This window comes from Geotrypetes seraphini, chromosome 2 (assembly GCF_902459505.1).
Source record: "Geotrypetes seraphini chromosome 2, aGeoSer1.1, whole genome shotgun sequence".
Taxonomy (NCBI): Eukaryota; Metazoa; Chordata; class Amphibia; order Gymnophiona; family Dermophiidae; genus Geotrypetes; species Geotrypetes seraphini.
Genome location: NC_047085.1, coordinates 257,777,998 through 257,796,819, shown reverse-complemented (window position 1 = coordinate 257,796,819; position 18,822 = coordinate 257,777,998). Strand labels below are relative to the sequence as shown.

The 18,822-nt window shown below is 51.8% G+C and overlaps 1 protein-coding gene across 1 annotated transcript in view; it reads left to right on the top strand.

The window, feature by feature from the left end:
• Positions 1–18,822, top strand: part of SUN2 (Sad1 and UNC84 domain containing 2) — a 155,411-nt gene that overhangs the window by 55,780 nt on the left and 80,809 nt on the right. The window contains exons 6-9 of the mRNA XM_033929464.1: positions 2,288–2,381; positions 4,447–4,511; positions 4,808–4,944; positions 6,043–6,291. Coding sequence (XP_033785355.1) covers positions 2,288–2,381; positions 4,447–4,511; positions 4,808–4,944; positions 6,043–6,291 — 545 coding nt within the window. The remainder of the gene's footprint in view (positions 1–2,287; positions 2,382–4,446; positions 4,512–4,807; positions 4,945–6,042; positions 6,292–18,822) is intronic.

Below are 18,822 nucleotides of genomic sequence, written 5' to 3'. Positions count from 1 at the left end.
TTCTAATCTCTTGTTTCCTCGAGAGATGGGTAATACTGTGTTTTCTAGATGGGCTGCATGTGGGGGTGACTTTTTGATGTAGACCAATTTGTTTCTTTTGACAGTTTTTCTGAGGAGTATCACCTTTCTTGCTCTGAGGTATATGTCTACACCCAGCTTAAACATTTTCTTTCCTACGCCATCTATACGTCAGAAAGTTATACAAGAGGAATCTTCTTTTTTTTTAGAAGATTTATGCGAAGACTCGACTCAAAAAGCACTAAAGGCCTTATTACTTGTTTGTACAAATATTTGGGCTCTCATTCCCCTTCTTCTGTTTTACATCGTACTAATTGCGAATGGGAATTGGGGCTCTGTCTGAGTAAGGATGATTGGAAAATCTTTGAAAAAAAATGTTTTGAAATGTCCACTTGCTGTCTCTGTTAAGGAAAATGCTGTTAAGGCGCTTTACAGATGGTATCTTGTCTCACATGCTTCCAGGGGTTCCTGCCACTTGCTGGAGGGGTTGCCCTGATAGTTGATCTAGGGGTCACATATCGTGGACTTGTTATTAAGACAAGAGCATTTTGGAGGGCTAGTCAGAGTCGTTTACAAGCTTGAATTGGACGCCCCATTCTCTGGCATCCAGTTATACAGTGGTACCTTGGTTTGCGAGCATAATTCATTCCAGAAGCATGCTCGTAATCCAACGCACTCATATATCAAAGCACATGTCCCCATAGAAATTAATGGAAATTCAGACAATTTGTTCCACATCCCTAAAACTGGTACAGATAGTAAGTAGACACAGAAGAGGGAATGTTAAGTGACTTTGCCCAGAGTCGCAAGGAGCTGCAGAGGAAATTAAACCCAATTCCTTAGCCAAAAGGAGCCGGAACAAACGAGACCGATTACTGTACCTCCCTCATCGCCCAACTTGCTTCCTTCACTTCCAGCTTCTCTAGCGTCGGGAGCTCCACTGTGTGTGGCATGGTGAAATGCCAGCACCACTTGTCACCTGCAGTCCAGCAATTAGCAGTCCTCCGTGAAGCGTCACCCACTAGCTGGCTGCCAGCGTCTCCACCTCAAACCACTACAGGTCCTCCAGCGGGGTCCTTTATTGTCAGCGGTAGCCTTTTTAGCAACCCAACACCTGCCCATGTGCCCTGCCGCCGCTGCATACATAGAGAGGAAATATAGACACGTGAGTAAGTGCTCGTTTACTGAGGCAACACCCGGTTTGCGAGTCAAAGTTTGCTGGAGTGTTTTGCAAAACACTCACAAACCGCGTTACTCGCAAACTGAGGTTTGACTGTATTTCTCTTTGGCAAAAAGCCCCCTGAACCTACTTGTGCACAATCTTGTTGGTACGTCAAGCTCCCCATGCTGCTCAATCAATTCTGGCGAGTCATTGGAAATATTGCTCTGTGCCTTCCTTGGATTTTTGGATTACAAATTTGTATGACATGGAATGCCTTGTTACTTTCTCAAAACGAAATTTGCCCAAGTGGGAAAACATTTGGGGCCCATTCTAGGCAGTGAACACTTCTTAGGATTGTAATTTGCCTTGTGTTGTTTTCTTTTAACTACCGTATTTTCATTTGCTAAACTGTGTTCCACTCTCTGAGTTATGACTGTTTTGTGGTTTGACTGGTTCAGGGTGGGATGAGGGGATATTTAAAACTTTGGGAGGGGGAGTACTCAAAATAGGACTAGAAGTTTTCATGGTCAGTTTCTCAGGTGCTCTTTAGTACATACTATCTTTGTATTTGTTTTGATTTCAGGAAGGGCAAGCTTGTTGCTGAGCACTCCTGTGGGAGGATTTGGGTTTAACACTGCTATTCAGAGGGACTGATTTTCGGCCCTTAATTTCATTCTGATAAGATGGATTCTAATCATAGAACCTATTCTGAAAATGCACCATTTCTTTAAGGCATACACAGATTATGAGAGCTACAAAATTGTGCCCAATTGCCAAAGAATTAAAATGTCACCTCTGTGGCGCTCAGCCGTCTAAGCTTGAGTCCAAGCTGTGGTAATGTGTTGGATAAGATCCAGTCTGGCCTAATCCTCTTCAGGCCTTACTCAGTTTGTCTGTGAATATATGGCTTCCTTTCTGCCAACACACCAACCTCTGTTTTCTCAGCACTTCCTCCTCCTGGCTTTTGCTAAGGATTCAGAAGGACTTGATGAGGTTGGTGCCTCATGCAGGAAAATGACTTAGGATTTTGCTTTCTGCTGTGTGCAGTGCCAGTATTTTATTCTGCCTTTCTATGTAATGGTATCTTTCTTGTGTTTGTTTGCACAGGAAAGCTCTTTGGACTCTTGTACTGGTGGATTGGAACCACATGGTACCGGCTGACCACCTCAGCATCGCTCCTCGATGTCTTCGTCTTAACAAGGTTAGTGCCAGAATCTGGACGAAGGAGACCTGGCTCAGTGTGGGTCATTCATCATCCAGTGAATTGTGGTAATGATTGGGTTATTGGATTTGCATAGGGATACAAACTGGCCTTTTATATCTAGGTCACCACTGTGGCTCTGACTAGGTAAGGGAGCCTAAGGTCTGCTTCATTCATGGCTTCCAATTTTATACCACCCAGGATACCCTAAGTGGTTGCTGTAACAGAGAAGGCAAAGACGGAATGGGCTTGGAGATGGGTCCTTCCTTCCAGAGTAGGGTGAAGGTGCCCTGGTAGGAGTGCTGTGTAAATGTATTTTTATTTTAGAATTATAAGGCGCAGTGGTTGGAGCTACAGCCTCAGCACCCTGAGGTTGTGGGTTCAAATCACATGCTGCTCTTTGTGACCCTGGGCAAATCACTTAATCCCCATTTCCCCAGAATGTGAGTCCACTGGGACAGATAGGGAAAAATGCTTCGAGTACCTGAATGTAAACCACTTAGGGGCTCATAATCGAAAGAGAAAAATGTCCAAAAACCGGCCAAAGTCGGCACTTGGACGAACATTTCTGAAAAATGTCCAAGCACCGATAATAAAACCGGGTTTTGGATGTATTTAAAAACGACCTAGGCCTTCATAGTGCCGCTCAACATCCAAAGCTAAACGGGGCATTTCGGGAGGCGTGTCAAGGGCGGGAGTTGGGCGGGATATGGGCCGGCTTAGACTTAGTCGTACAGCATGTATAACCGAAAGTTTAACAACAGAGCCTAGACAGAACTTGGACGTTGTGATTTAGACCATGTAAAACATGGTCTAAGTCACAAAAACCCACCTAAAGTCACCAGATAAGCACTGAAAACACATAACACAGACCCCCACACACTACCCCAGTGATCACCAACCCCCCCCCCCCCCCATAAAAATTTTATTCACAACTTTAAATTTCAGCCTCCAGACCATCATCACTTGGCTGCCTGGCATAGGAAAGCCTAGTCGTCCAGCCCAGAGGCAGCTTAAGTTGTCTTGGGGGTGGGTTAGGGACCCATAGAGAGGAGGACCCATGCCCATAAGCCCCTGTAATCACTGCATTGATATTGAAACATGTGCATTGCCCCATATACCCCCAAAACCCTTTTGTACTGGCATATAAGTGGCTCCTGCAGCCATAAGGGCTATTGGGGTGGTAGATAAGTGGGTCTAGGGGATTCTGGAGGTGGTTTGGGGGGCTCATCATGACCTATAAGGGAGCTGTAGGGAGGAGAAGCCATGGCACCCTTTTTGTGAAGTTCACAGTCCTGTAAGGTACCCCACTATTTAGGTGGCGTGTCTGGGTGTGCAGTCTATCACTTTGCAGACCCCTCCCACATCCAACAGGGCTTGTTTTAGGCGTTTTGGACTTGGACGGAAATGTGGTATAAACATAAGAAGAACATAAGCAGTGCCTCCGCCGGGTCAGACCACAGGTCTGAATCCCCAGAGGGGGTCCCCTTGCCACCCTGGTTTCCCATTTAAGTCCTAGCTTCCCATCGAAGTCCTAACCCTCCAGTCTTGCACATGCACGACCTGGTTGGGTTTCTATACTTATTACCTGGTTAGCTTTCTATACCTGTGATACATCCCAGCACCTCTCTCAGTATCCCACGATCCCTTTATCCCTCAGGAATCCGTCCAATCCCTGTTTGAATCCTTGTACCGTACTCTGCCTGATCACTTCCTCCGGTAGCGCATTCCAAGTGTCCACGACCCTTTGGGTGAAAAAAAACTTCCTTGCATTTGTTTTGAACCTATAAAGATAGACGATTTAGTGGCTTGGACGATCAGATCGGCAGGACGTATAATTAGACGATTTTCGAAAGTAAAAAAAAGTTGGACGTATCTTTCAAAAATGTGTATTAGGCTCTTTAACTTTGGACGACCTGCGATATGGACGTAAACGGACTTAGACATCCCTTTCGATTATGCCCCTCTTAGGCTTTAAGTGGTATATATATATACTAAAAATAAATAAATAAGGCACAAGGTGTCACTGATTCACTCATGGTCTCTGTTTCTCTCCTGTTTCTAGGCGCTCCTCCTCCATTCTGAAGAAGGCTTTTTTAATCCTGCTGCTTCTGGCATGCATCTGTTTGGGTGAGCTCTTACACTTTACATGAATCTGTGTCATATGCAGGGCCCCTACAAGGTGTGAAAAAAAGACTTCTTCCAACGTTTGCTGGAAAGTTCTGCATCTGCTGTCTTCTCTCCTCTTATTTTGTACCTGTTGAATAATTCTTGAAAACAGTGTATGCCCCCTCTTGTCTTCTCCATGCTCTCGTTGGCACTTTTTTTTTGGGGGGGTCTGGCTTTCACTAATACCTGCATGGATTATCAAGATTAGTTAGAGGTTGAAGTGTCATATGGTTTTAACCTTTCTTTTCTGTTGGCAGGAATTTGGTATCTCTACCCCCTTGCACTCAGGCTGCTTCACTCATCACCTTCCGTGATCTTCTCTGGAGCAAAAGTGCCTCCAGCAAGTGCCAGCTGGCGGATGGAAGGCGAGGAAGCCATGAATACAGCGCTGCTGGTAAGGAAGCTTTGTGGAAGCGAAGGATTAGTGCAGTGGTTAGAGCAGCAAGCTGATGTTAGAGTTCCAATCCTACTGATGCTTCTTGTGGCTTTGGGAAAGTCACTTAACCCTCAGTTGTCTCAGGTTCAATCTTGGGGGCCCATGCAGAAAACCTTGCGGTAGAGCCAGCTGTGAGGAGTAGGCAAGGTTTGTCTGGGAATGGAGTGCTGCTCATGTACTTTGTGATATGTCTCTCTTTTTTTTTTTTAGCAAAATCTTTTTATATTTAAATTTTTTCACAATACAAACCAAACATAAGCAGCATCACATTCCCAACAACTCACCCAAACCCTCCCACAAAGCCCTCGCCTCTTCCCTCTAATACAAAACAGACTAAAATGCTAACTAGAAAAGTGATATACACTTCTCCCTCGGTATTCGCGGGGGTTAGGTGCAGAGCTGGACCACAAAGTGTGAAAAACCGCAAATAACTTCTTGGCCGGTTCTGACCCACTCCCACCTCCCTCCTGCGTCCCCAGAACCTTACCTGGTGGTCTAGCGGTGAAGCAGTGCAGGAGCGATCTTCCTATGCTCCTGCCCCGTGCAGAGCTGTCATCAGAATGGCTGCTTGAGTTCCTGTTGTAGTCTTGAGACTACAACGGGAACTCACGGCAGCCATTCTGATGATGGTTCTGCACAGGGCAGGAGCATAAGAAGATCGCTTCTGCCCTGCTTCACCGCTAGACCACCAGGTAAGGTTCCAGGGAGGCTTGGACGGCTTAAAAATAGCCAAAAAATGAAAATAGTTTTTTTGTAAAAATATCGCGAATAACCGAATCCGCGGATACTGAAACCGCGGATTCAGAGGGAGAAGTGTATGTCTCTTTCCTTAATTCCAGCCCTTACTTGCTCTCATGGCTGGGTGTGCATACTGTCCCATCCCCTTCCTAGTGCTTCACAGTATCACCGACACAGGAGAGTAAAGTTGGTGTCTCATGGGAGAGCAAGCCTTGCTGATTACTGGCTCTTCATCTATCTGTGACAATATAGACATCCAACCAGTTGCTACACTGCTGTATTCACATGTCTCCATGTTTCTCTTTCTCAAATGTGCAGGTCGAGAGGCGTCTGTTGCCACGACTGGAATCCCTGGAGAGCCGCTTCCAGGCCCTGGCGGCAGATCTGAGCTCCTGGCGAGGGGAGGAGAGGGTCCGTCTAGAGGAGCTGGTGCGAGGACAGGATGAAAGTAGCACAGGAACGAGGGTGCATCGTGAGGAGACCCTTTCTCTCCTAGAAGGGCTTGTGAACCGCAGGGAGGCAGCACTAAGGGAGGAACTCAAGAAGGATGGAGCCATCCAGCTGCAGGTGAGAAGATTGTGCAAAGCTGTTTGATGTTACCTCCTTGTGTCTCTCCTTATGGCTGCCATGATCTTTTTATTTTTTTGAATTTTCCATATCAACTTCCATTTTTTCCTTATTACCAATCAGAGAGCAGCCCTTGTTCATGCAATTAGCCCTTCCCATTTTTTCTATTCTTTCTACCCCTTTCCCTCTGCTGAAATCTCACACCTCTGTGCCCCCCTGCATGCTGCTACTTTCCCAGTGCCTTTTTTCTCCTTTCCAAGCCTTGCAGTCCTGCCTTAGTGCCCAATTTCTTTGAGTAGGAAGAGGTTCTCGTCTCTCCCATTTTCTGGAATATTTTCAAAATATTACATGAGTTTTTGCTGTGTATCCCCATTTGTTCCTAAGCTAGCTTCCAGCTCTTTAAATAAAATTATCCCAGGACAAGCAGGCAGCATATTCTCAACATGTGGGTGACGTCATCCACAGAGCCCCGACGCGGACAGTTTTTCAAGCAAACTTGATTGAAGATTTCAAGTTTGCTGGTGCTGCACCACGCATGTGTGTGCCTTCCCGCTCCACTAGAGGGCGTATCCCCTCCTCGTGGTCTTCAGTTCTTAGTTTTCCGCGGAGTCAGAAAGCCCTGTCGTTTTTCTCTCCGTGTTAAAGTGCCTTTCTAGCACCGCGGCTTCTTTGTTTTTGTCTCGGAGTCGCTGTGCGCCTTTTTGCTTTCGGGTTTTGTCGGGAAAAAAAAAAAGTTTGACTTCCGTGACTTCGGCATCCGGGGGCTCCCAGTTTGCCGTGGCCGCATGGCCTCGCTCGGCCGCGACCGTTTTTTTCCCTCTATGTCCCGGCCTCTTACCGGGACATAGAGGGAAAGTGCACCCAGTGCGGTCGGCTGTTGTCAATCACCAACCCGCATCGGTGGTGTATCTTGTGCCTGGGGGTGATCATCCGACCGACGCTTGCCCCCGGTGTGCTACTTTTCAGAATCATGCCCTGCGACGTCATCGGGCCCGTATGGCTGAACTTTTTGCTGTGGATCCGGCCCTGGCTTCGGCTCCGGTCTTGCCTTGAAGACCTCGGCCCCGAGTAAGACCTCAACCTCGAAGGGCTCGACCCTGGCCTTGAAGACCTCGGCTCCGGGTAAGTCCCCTCTTTCTTCCTCTTCAGGGTTAGTGCTGGCGAGGAAGCCAACCTCGGAGTCTCTGGCTGTTCATGGTGGGGGTGCCTTTCCACCGGCCTCGTTCGGCGAAGCGCCCCCGGGACTCTTCCCTGAGGCGGAGTCGGTCCCCGGGGGTTTGCGCTAAGGGGGCTCTCCGGATTTCGGAGTTGTCCCTCTCCAACCCCCAGCTGTTCAAGTCGCCTTCCTGGTCCGGGGCTCCGGTCCGGGAGGCGCCGACCTCGAGGGATTCTCCCGCTTTTTCCCGGGGTTTGTCTCCTCGGCATCAGCGGGCCGTGGTCCCTCGGACCCCGGGGTCTTCGCCTTGGGGGTCCTCGAAGCGCCGCCTGTCCTCAACCCCGCCGCGTTCCTTCAGTAGGGCGTCCTGGGGTTCGGGCCACAGGGATACTAACCGGCCACCTCATTATTCTCGGGAGGCTTCTCCCTCCTTCTCAGCGGCGCCTCGGTCTCGTTCTATCCCCCCGGGGGCCTGTCTGAGGGTCGTCCCACCTCCTTCACGAGGTTCGTGCAGGATATGGGGAGGGCGCTGGATCTTGATCTCCAGGCCAACTCCAAGTATACCAAGGAGTTTCTGGCGGAGATGGACCTGCCGTGTCCCCCGCGGGAGTCTCTCCGGCTCCCATTGAACCCGGTCTTGCGCCAAATGTTCTTCCGGAACTTGGAAACCCCCTATGCGGTTCCGGCTATTCCATCCAAAATGGAATCTTAAGTACCGGACTGTCCCTTGCCCGGGATTTGAAAAGGCTCAACTGTCCCACCAGTCTCTGCTGGTGGAGTCTTCGCTTAAGAAGTCCCATCCCTCCAGGGTCTCCGCGGCTGTCCCGCTGGGATGGGAGGGGAGGACCATGGACAAATTTGGCAGGCGTCTCTACCAAAATTCTATGATGGCCAACCGGGTCTTGAACTATAATTTTACCTTTACATCGTACCTGAAGGTCTTGGTAAAATCCCTGCCCGCCTTTCAAGGTGACTTGCCCGCCTCCAGCCAGGCGGAGTTTGGGCAACTGGTGGACACTCTTTCTCAGCTTCGCTTGCACCTCTTCCATGCAGCTTAAGATGCTTTTGAGCTTTCCTTCCCGGTTTCCGCCTTTGCAGTTGCCATGCGCCGGTTGGCGTGGCTCCGCATCGTGGACATGGACCCCAACCTGCAGGACCGCTTTGCCAATCTGCCCTGTTTGGGGAATGAGCTCTTCGATGACTCGATCGAGGCGGCCACTAAGCGCCTTTCGGAGCATGAGCGTTCCTTCGCTGCTTTGGTGCGGCCTAAGCTGAAGTCCACTCCTTCTAAGGCCTATCGGCTGCCGCCCCGGAGGTACCCGCAGAAGTCTACTCCTGCTTTCTCGTGCCCACTTCCTTGCCGGCAGCAGCAGCGGGCTCCTCCAAAGCCTCAGACCCCGGCGGTGTCTAAGCCGGCGCCATCTTTTTGACGGGCTGAGCGGATGGGGGCTGGCCCCCTCCGCGATGGTTTCTGCCCCCATTCCCATCGGAGGTCGTCTCCGAGCCTTTTACCCATTCTGGGCTCGGATTACCTCGAATGCTTCGGTCCTGACCGTGGTCCGGGAGGGGTATTCTTTGAACTTTCGGGAGATGCCGCCGGACAGTCCTCCCGGCGTGTCTTTTTCCGATCGGACGCAGCTCCCCTTACTCCTTCAGGATGCCCGGGTGCTTCTTCGCCTTCGTGCGGTGGAGGTGGTTCCCCCCTCCCAGAGGGGCCGGGGGTTTTACTCCAGATACTTCCTGGTCCCCAAAAAAACCGGGGACCTCCGGCCCATTCTGGACCTCCGGAGGCTCAACAAGTTTCTAGTTCGGGAGAAGTTCCGGATGCTCTCCCTTCCCGTTCTGTATCCCTTGCTCGACGAGGGGGATTGGTTGTGCTCCCTCGATCTGAAGGAAGCTTACACTCATGTTCCGGTGCATCCATCTTGTTGCCCATTCCTTTGTTTTCAGGTGAGAGATCTGCATCTCCAATACAGGGTCCTCCCGTTCGGGCTCTCTTCCTCCCCACGGTCCCGGAGCCTTCAGGTCTTCCCCTACCTCGATGACTGTCTGATCAAAGCCTCGTCGAGGGAGGGGGTTATCTCAGCGACCCGACAGACTATTACATTCCTTCAGAGTCTGGGGTTCGAGGTAAACTTCCCAAAGTCCCAGCTATGCCCCTCTCAGTCCCTCCAGTTTATCGGGGCCGTGTTGGACACAGTTCGCCTCCGGTCCTTTCTGCCTCCTCCTCGGCAGGCCACGTTAGTGCGGCTGAGCAAGCAGGTTTCCCTGCGGGCTATGGTTTCGGCCAGGCAGATGATGGTCCTCTTGGGTCACATGGCCTCCACCGTGCATGTCACGCCGTTCACACGCCTCCATCTAAGGGTCCCTCAGTGGACTCTGGCCTCTCAGTGGCGACAGGATCGCGATCTCGCTTCTCATTACATTGTGGTGACCCCTTCCTTGAAACGCTCGTTTCGTCGGTGGACCAACTCTTCCAATCTTTCCAGAGGGTTGCTCTTTCTTGCTCCTCCGCATCACTGTGTCCTCACAACGGACTCCTCGGTGTATGCTTGGGGGGCGCATCTCAACGGTCTGCGTACGCAGGGCCTTTGGTCGAGTGCGGACCGGCGTTGCCACATCAATGTGTTGGAGCTTCGGGCCATTTACAGTGCGGTGGTGGCCTTTCGCCATTTACTTCAAGATTAGACTGCAGAGGGTCGGAGTGAAGGGCCAATATTCTGACTGGCGGGGAGTCACGAGCGGTGTGCCGCAGGGATCGGTGCTGGGGCCGTTACTCTTCAACATATTTATCAATGATCTGGAAAAGGAGGCAAAGTGCGAGGTCATAAAATTTGCAGACGATACCAAACTGTGCGGCAGGGTTAGCTCCAGGGAGGAGTGTGAGGACCTGCAAAGGGACCTAAACAAGCTGGAAGACCGGGCGAACAAATGGCAAATGCGCTTTAACGTGGAAAAATGCAAGGTCATGCATATAGGGAAAAAAAACCCGTTGTTCAACTACAAATTGGGGGGGGCATTGTTGGGAGAAAGCAGTCTTGAGAGAGACTTGGGAGTGCTGGTGGATGCATCACTGAAGCCATCTGCACAGTGCGCAGCGGCCTCAAAAAAAGCCAACAGGATGCTGGGCATCATAAAAAGGGGCATAACAACCAGGACGAGGGAAGTCATCTTGCCACTGTATCGAGCGATGGTGCGTCCGCATCTGGAATATTGCGTTCAATATTGGTCGCCGTACCTCAAGAAGGACATGGCGGTACTCGAGAGAGTCCAAAGGAGAGCAACGAAACTGGTAAGAGGGCTGGAACACTGCCCATATGCCGAGAGGTTGGATAGGCTGGGGCTCTTCTCTCTGGAAAAAAGGAGGCTCAGGGGTGATATGATAGAGACCTTCAAGATCATGAGGGGCATAGAGAGGGTGGATAGGGACAGATTCTTCAGGCTGAAGGGGACAACAGGTACGAGGGGGCATTCGGAGAAACTGAAGGGAGATAGGTTCAAAACGAATGCAAGGAAGTTTTTTTTCACCCAAAGGGTCGTGGACACTTGGAATGCGCTACCAGAGGACGTGATTGGGCAGAGTACGGTACAAGGATTCAAACAGAGACTGGACGGATTCCTGAGGGATAAAGGGATCGTGGGATACTGAGAAAGCTAACCAGAAAATAAGTATAGAAACCCGACCAGGTCGTGCATGTGCAAGACCGGAGGGCTAGGACTTTGATGGGAAGATAGGACGCAATAGGAAACCAAGGTGGCATGGGGGCCCCTTCTGGTGATTTGGACAGGTCGTGACCTGTTTGGGCCGCCGCGGGAGCGGACTGCTGGGCAGGATGGACCTATGGTCTGACCCGGCGGAGGCACTGCTTATGTTCTTATGTTCTTATTAGGTAGTCCTAATACGCCTGGCCAACCAGGTGGCGATGTATTACGTCAACAAACAGGGAGGTACAGGTTCCCTGTCCCTCTGCAGGGAGGCTCTGCGCCTTTGGAATTGGGCGTTGCGCCACAATGTCTTTATTCATGCATTTTACATCCAGGGCGAGCGGAACTACCTAGCGGACAAGTTGAGCCGCCTCCTGCAGCCGCATGAATGGTCTCTTCACTCCCAGACTTTGCGTCAGGTGTTTCTTCGGTGGGGAACTCCTCAGATCGAACTATTCGCTTCCCCCCTCAATCACAAGCTGCCTCTCTTCTGCTCCAGGGTGTTCTCCCCGGACCGTCTCGAGGCTGATGCATTCCTTTTGGATTGGACGGGCAGGTTCCTGTATGCGTTTCCTCCCTTCCCGTTGATTCTGAGGACGCTTGTCCATCTCAAGTCAGCCCGCGCCTCCATGATTCTGATCGCTCCTCGGTGGCCTCGGCAGCCTTGGTTTTCCCTCCTCCTTCAACTCAGTGTCAGGGATCCTCTGCTTCTGCCTGTGTTTCCTTCTCTGCTGTCTCAGAGTTGGGGTTCGCAGTTGCATCCCAATCTGCAGTCTCTACATCTGACAACTTGGTTCCTTTCCACCTGACTACTTCCTTTGAGTTGTCCCAGTCAGTGAGGGATGTTCTGGAAGCTTCTCGGAAAGCTTCTACTAGGCAGTGTTATGCCCAGAAGTGGACTAGATTCGCCACGTGGTGTGTTTCGAATCAGGTGGAACCTTTGTCTGCTTCTTTATCTTCGGTTTTGGATTATTTGCTTCATTTGTCTCGGTCTGGCCTCAAGACTAATTCGGTTCGTGTACATCTTAGTGCGATTGCCGCCTTCCATCGGCAGCTTGATGGGAAGTCGCTGTCTGTCCACCCCTTGGTTTCTCGTTTCATGCGGGGTCTCTTGAATGTCCATCCTCCTCTCAAGCCTCCCCCGGTGGTTTGGGATCTCAATGTAGTCCTCGCTCAATTGATGAAACCTCCTTTTGAGCCCATGGACAAAGCTCATCTGAAGTTCCTTACTTGGAAGGTGATCTTCCTGCTTGCCCTCACGTCTGCTCGCAGGGTCAGTGAGCTTCAGGCTTTGATCACGAACCTACCTTTTATCCCAGGACAAGCAGGCAGGTATTCTCACTAGTGGGTGATGTCATCAGACAGAGCCCCGGTACGGACGTCTCACAAGCACGTGTTGCTTGTAGAAACTTAAAGTTTCTAGATGCCCGCACCGCGCATGCGCCGGTGCCTTCCTACCCGGAGATCCGGGCGTGTCTCCTCAGTTCTTTCTTTTCCGCGGAGCTGAGAAGTTCAACTTCTTCATGCGCTAGCTGAATTCAGTTAAATTTGCCTTCCTTGTCCGCGTTTTCGTTTTCTTTTAATTACAGTTAACAGTTCTTTTCTTTTTCAAAAAAAAAAAAAAAAAAGAGAAGATTATTTCCTCCGGCGGGTCGAACGGGCCGGCCACGTGGCTCAGGCCCACTGGCTTCGACCTCGCGGCGGAGATTTTCCGGCCTATGTCCCGGCCAATCACCGGGTTTAAGAAGTGCAGCAAGTGCCAACGCGCGATTTCACTCACGGACCCTCACTGGCGCTGTTTGCAGTGTTTGGGCCCTGACCACATCCCGAAATCGTGCGGGCCTTGCTCTACCCTTACGGCACGCTCATTCAAGCGGCGTTGCCTATTGTGGGAATCGATGTTCAAGATGGACGCAGCTAAGGATCCCACAGCCTCCACTTCATCTGATACCTCCCCGGTTCGGGCGAAACCGGCATCGACCACCCCTGCATCGAGTGTGGTGAAACCGGCATCGCTCGCCCCGACACCATCCACGAGCTCGACGTCGGTGCCTGCCCCGGTCTCCTCGGTTCAGGTACCTCTTCCTTCCACAGTGCCACCAATGGTCATCAAAGTGCCGAAAGCTACTAAGCAGAAGCACTCGACCTCGAAGGAGCGCGATGTCCGTGCAGGAGGACCCCCTTTCGGTGCGGATCCCTCCCTATCGGCTTCGCTACGGTCCGTGCTGGAAGCTCAATTCGTTGAGCTCATGCAGACCATCGGACCCGGGCTCATCGCTGCCATACAGGGTGACCTCCCGGTACCGATCCAAAGGGGCGGTCCGCCCCCTCCCCCTCCCCCACACCGTTCGACTTCGACAACCGACGAGGACGAACGGGGGAGGGCGGCGATGCCCACGCGGCAAGCCTCGCTTACCGATATGCCGCCATTAGAACCCATTACGCCTCCGCGCCAACATGGGACCAGACCCCCGCTCGATACTCGAAGCCCTGGGCATAGTCAGGAAGAGTTCTTCCGCACTCCTTACCAGACTTGGGTAGCATCGCAAGAACCCGCATCGCAAACCCAGTTGCGATCCACCGCTTCCAGCCCTATCCACTTGGGGGCCTCGGGAGACCATGCGATGCACAGACGATCCCGATCCCCGTCCCGCCACCGAGACGGGCACCGATCGAGACACTCATCCTGGCACTCCTCACGCCATTCGGAGGTGTCACCGCAGAAAAAACTGCAACGTAGGGGATACTCCTCATCAGAGGTGTCCCCTCCGAGGGGCCCGGAGTACGAGGAGACACCGGTACCCGATTCTCCTTGTCACTCCCCGATGTCCACAGACCTGGAGGCCTCATCCTCCTCCAGCCCGTCCCACAGGCCGACGCTGGCGGAACAATTGTCCTTCTCATCATTCCTCCGACAAATGGCGGATGATCTGGATGTGACCCTTGACACGGGCTCCAGATACTCCAAAGAGTATCTGGACACCATGCACTTACCTAACCCTCCAACGGAGTCGCTTCGGCTCCCCTTGCATAAATTACTGGACCAGACCTTCATGCAGTGCTTCGAAACGCCGTATTCCATACCGGCGATCCCCAGCAAACTCGATGCTCGATACCGCATCGTGCACCATAAAGGGTTCGAGGGCCCCCAACTCTCCCACCAATCCCTACTGGTCGAGTCCTCCCTTAAACGCTCTCATCCCTCCCAGGTCTACGCTTCTGTACCGCCAGGCCGAGAGGGAAGAACGATGGACAAATTTGGTAGAAAATTCTACCAAAACTCCATGATGGCGTCACGGGTGCTGAACTACAACTTCTTTTTCTCTTCCTATCTGGAGTTCTTCTTGCCGGTACTCCGCAAGTTCACTCCGTTCATAGACAACCAAGCTCGATTCGAGTTCGAGGAAGTGGTAGCCTCCCTCTCCCAATTACGACTCCAGCTGATGCAATCCTCCTTCGATGCATTCGAACTCTCGGCACGCGCCGCCGCAAGCGCGGTAGCTATGCGTCGCCTGGCATGGCTCCGTACTATCGATATGGATCCCAACCTACAGGACAGACTCGCCAACGTACCATGTGCTGGAGCTGACCTGTTCGATGAGTCTATCGAAACTGTTACCAAGAAGCTGTCGGATCATGAAAAATCCTTTCAATCCATCCTACAGCCCAAACCCAAACCTCAACAGTCTCGACCTTCCAGGCCACCCCTGATTTACCAGCGGCGTTACATGCCCAGACAAACGCCCGCGGCGAGACAGCCTGCGAAGAGACAACCCCCCCAGAAGTCTCAGCAAAAAGTCCAGCCACCCGCTGTACCTATGGCTCCCCAGCCCTTTTGACGCCCCTCCCGGGAGCATAACCTCGGCCTCTCCCATAGGGGGCCGCCTCCATCTTTTTTACCACAGATGGGAGGCCATAACCACGGACCTATGGGTCCTCTCCATCATAAGAGAAGGATACTCTCTTCAATTCCACCGGGTCCCCCCGGACCATCCTCCAAGAGAGTATCCTTCAAGCTCGACGCAGACCGCCCTTCTTCTTCAGGAAGTCCAAAACTTACTTCAGCTTAGGGCGGTCGAGACGGTCCCGTCAGACCAACTGAACCGAGGGTTTTACTCCCGGTACTTCCTCGTCCCGAAGAAAACGGGCGACCTGCGACCCATTTTAGACCTTCGGGCCCTCAACAAGTTCCTGGTCAAAGAGAAGTTTCGCATGTTGACTTTGGCTTCTCTATACCCCCTCCTCGAGCAGAACGACTGGTTATGCTCCCTGGATCTCAAGGAGGCCTACACTCACATCCCCATTCACCCGGCCTCCCGAAAGTTCCTCAGATTTCGGGTGGGAAATCTGCACCTACAGTATCGAGTGCTACCATTCGGCCTATCTTCGTCCCCCAGAGTCTTCACAAAGTGCCTGGTGGTAGTGGCCGCAGCACTCAGGGACAGGGGTCTACAGGTCTTTCCATACCTCGACGACTGGCTCATCAAGGCCCCGTCAGCCCCAGAGGTCACTTCGGCGGCCTTGGCTACAACCTACTTCCTCCAGAATTTGAGCTTCGAGATCAACTTCTCCAAGTCCCATCTACAACCCACCCAGTCCCTCCCCTTCATCGGAGCGGTCCTGGACACCACCCGACTCCGAGCATTCCTGCCCCGGCAACGCATGGAGTCTCTTCTTCATCTCTGCCAGTCGGTGGTCACTCACCAAACCATACCGGCGAGACAACTGATGGTGCTCCTGGGCCATATGGCCTCCACAGTACACGTGACACCCTTTGCCAGACTCCACCTCAGGATCCCCCAGTGGACCCTGGCATCACAGTGGAATCAGACATCCGATCCACTATCCAAACGCATCGTAGTCACTCCTGCTCTTCGGCAGTCTCTACTTTGGTGGATGACCTCTTCGAATCTATCCAGAGGTTTGCTGATGCACTCTCCCCCCCATCAGAAAGTTCTCACAACCGATTCGTCGAATTACGCATGGGGGGCCCACCTGGAGGGTCTCCGCACCCAAGGATTCTGGACCAGTGCGGAAAGACTACACCAAATCAATCTATTGGAACTCAGAGCCATCTTCAATGCGCTCCAAGCTTTCCAACATCTACTTCACGACATGGTAATCCTCATTCGCACAGACAATCAGGCTGCCATGTATTACATCAACAAGCAAGGGGGCACGGGCTCGTCCCTCCTTTGCCAGGAAGCTCTACGAGTCTGGGACTGGGCGGTGCGCCACAACGCCCTACTCAGAGCAGTATACATCCAGGGGGAAAACAACGTCCTAGCAGACAAACTAAGCCGTCTGCTACAACCGCACGAATGGACTCTCCATTCCAACCCCCTTCACCAAATCTTCACGCAATGGGGGACGCCTCAGATAGACCTCTTTGCGGCTCCCCACAACGCCAAACTGCCTCAGTTTTGCTCCAGGATCTACACTCCTCATCGCCTCGAGGCAGATGCTTTCCTACTGAACTGGGGGAAACGATTTCTATATGCGTTCCCACCATTCCCGCTGATCCAGAAGACTCTGGTCAAGCTGAAACTCGAACGGGCCACCATGATTCTAATAGCCCCTCGGTGGCCCAGACAACCTTGGTTCTCCCTCCTACTCCAACTCAGCAGCAGGGAACCAGTACCACTTCCAGTGTTTCCTTCACTACTTACTCAACATCAAGGATCACTACTTCATCCCAACCTGCAGTCTCTCCACCTGACAGCTTGGTTCCTCTCAACGTAACCCCTCACCAATTCTCACAAGAAGTGAGGGAAGTCTTGGAAGCTTCCAGGAAGCCCGCCACTCGACAATGCTACTCCCAGAAATGGACCAGATTCTCCTCATGGTGCGTTTCTAAGTCAAAGGAACCTCAGCGAGCTTCCTTATCCTCCGTGCTGGACTATCTCCTGCACCTATCTCAATCTGGGCTCAAGTCCACATCCATACGAGTCCACCTGAGCGCTATTGCGGCGTTCCACCAGCCTCTACAAGGGAAACCCCTCTCGGCCCATCCGGTGGTCGCCAGATTTATGAAAGGACTCTTCCATGTTAACCCTCCTCTCAAACCACCCCCAGTGGTTTGGGACCTCAATGTAGTCCTTTCCCACCTCATGAAGCCCCCGTTTGAACCACTCAACAGGGCCCCTCTGAAGTATCTCACCTGGAAAGTGCTTTTCCTTGTAGCCCTTACGTCCGCTCGCAGAGTCAGCGAACTCCAGGCATTGATGGCGGACCCACCATTCACAGTATTCCACCATGACAAGGTGGTCCTCCGCACTCACCCGAAATTCCTGCCTAAGGTGGTCTCCGAATTTCATCTCAACCAATCCATTGTACTTCCAGTATTCTTCCCCAAGCCTCATTCTCACCACGGAGAATCGGCCCTTCACACTCTAGACTGTAAACGTGCCTTGGCTTTCTACCTGGATCGCACCAAGCCACACAGAACCACTCCTCAACTTTTTGTCTCCTTCGATCCTAACAAGTTGGGAAGACCCGTATCAAAGCGCACCATCTCTAACTGGATGGCGGCTTGTATCTCTTTCTGCTATGCCCAGGCTGGATTATCACTCCCTTGTAAGGTCACAGCCCATAAGGTCAGAGCAATGGCAGCCTCAGTAGCATTCCTCAGATCAACACCAATCGAGGAAATTTGCAAGGCTGCCACCTGGTCCTCGGTTCACACATTCACCTCACATTATTGTCTGGATACCCTCTCCAGACGGGATGGACAGTTTGGCCAAACAGTATTGAAAAATTTATTCTCTTAAGTCGCCAACTCCCCCTCCATCCCACTGAGGTTAGCTTGGAGGTCACCCACTAGTGAGAATACCTGCCTGCTTGTCCTGGGATAAAGCAATGTTACTTACCGTAACAGTTGTTATCCAGGGACAGCAGGCAGCTATTCTCACGTCCCACCCACCTCCCCTGGGTTGGCTTCTCAGGCTAGCTACCTGAACTGAGGAGACACGCCCGGATCTCCGGGTAGGAAGGCACCGGCGCATGCACGGTGCGGGCATCTAGAAACTTTAAGTTTCTACAAGCAACACGTGCTTGTGAGACGTCCGTACCGGGGCTCTGTCTGATGACATCACCCACTAGTGAGAATAGCTGCCTGCTGTCCCTGGATAACAACTGTTACGGTAAGTAACATTGCTTTACTGTTTTTCATCATGACAAGGTGGTCCTGCGCACTCATCCCAAGTTCTTGCCTAAGGTGGTGTCAGATTTTCACCTTAATCAGTCTATCGTTCTTCCGGTGTTTTTTCCTCTCATCCTGGGGAGGTGGTGCTTCATACTCTTGACTGTAAGAGGGCATTGGCATTCTATCTCTAAAGCACTCAGTCTCATCGGAAGGTTCCTCAATTGTTCTTGTCTTTTGATCCTAATCGGTTGGGACGTCCTGTTTCCAAGCGCACCTTGTCCAACTGGTTGGCTGCTTGTATTTCTTTTTGCTACACTTAGGCTGGTCTCTCACTGCATGGTCGGGTCACGGGACATAATCCGAGCGATGGCGGCTTCTGTCGCTTTCCTCAGGTCCACGCCCATTGAGGAGATCTGCAAGGCTGCCACTTGGTCTTCGTTTCATACCTTCACCTCTCACTACTGTCTGGATACTTTGTCCAGGAGCGACGGCCGGTTTGGCAAGTTGGTTTTGCGTAATCTGTTTT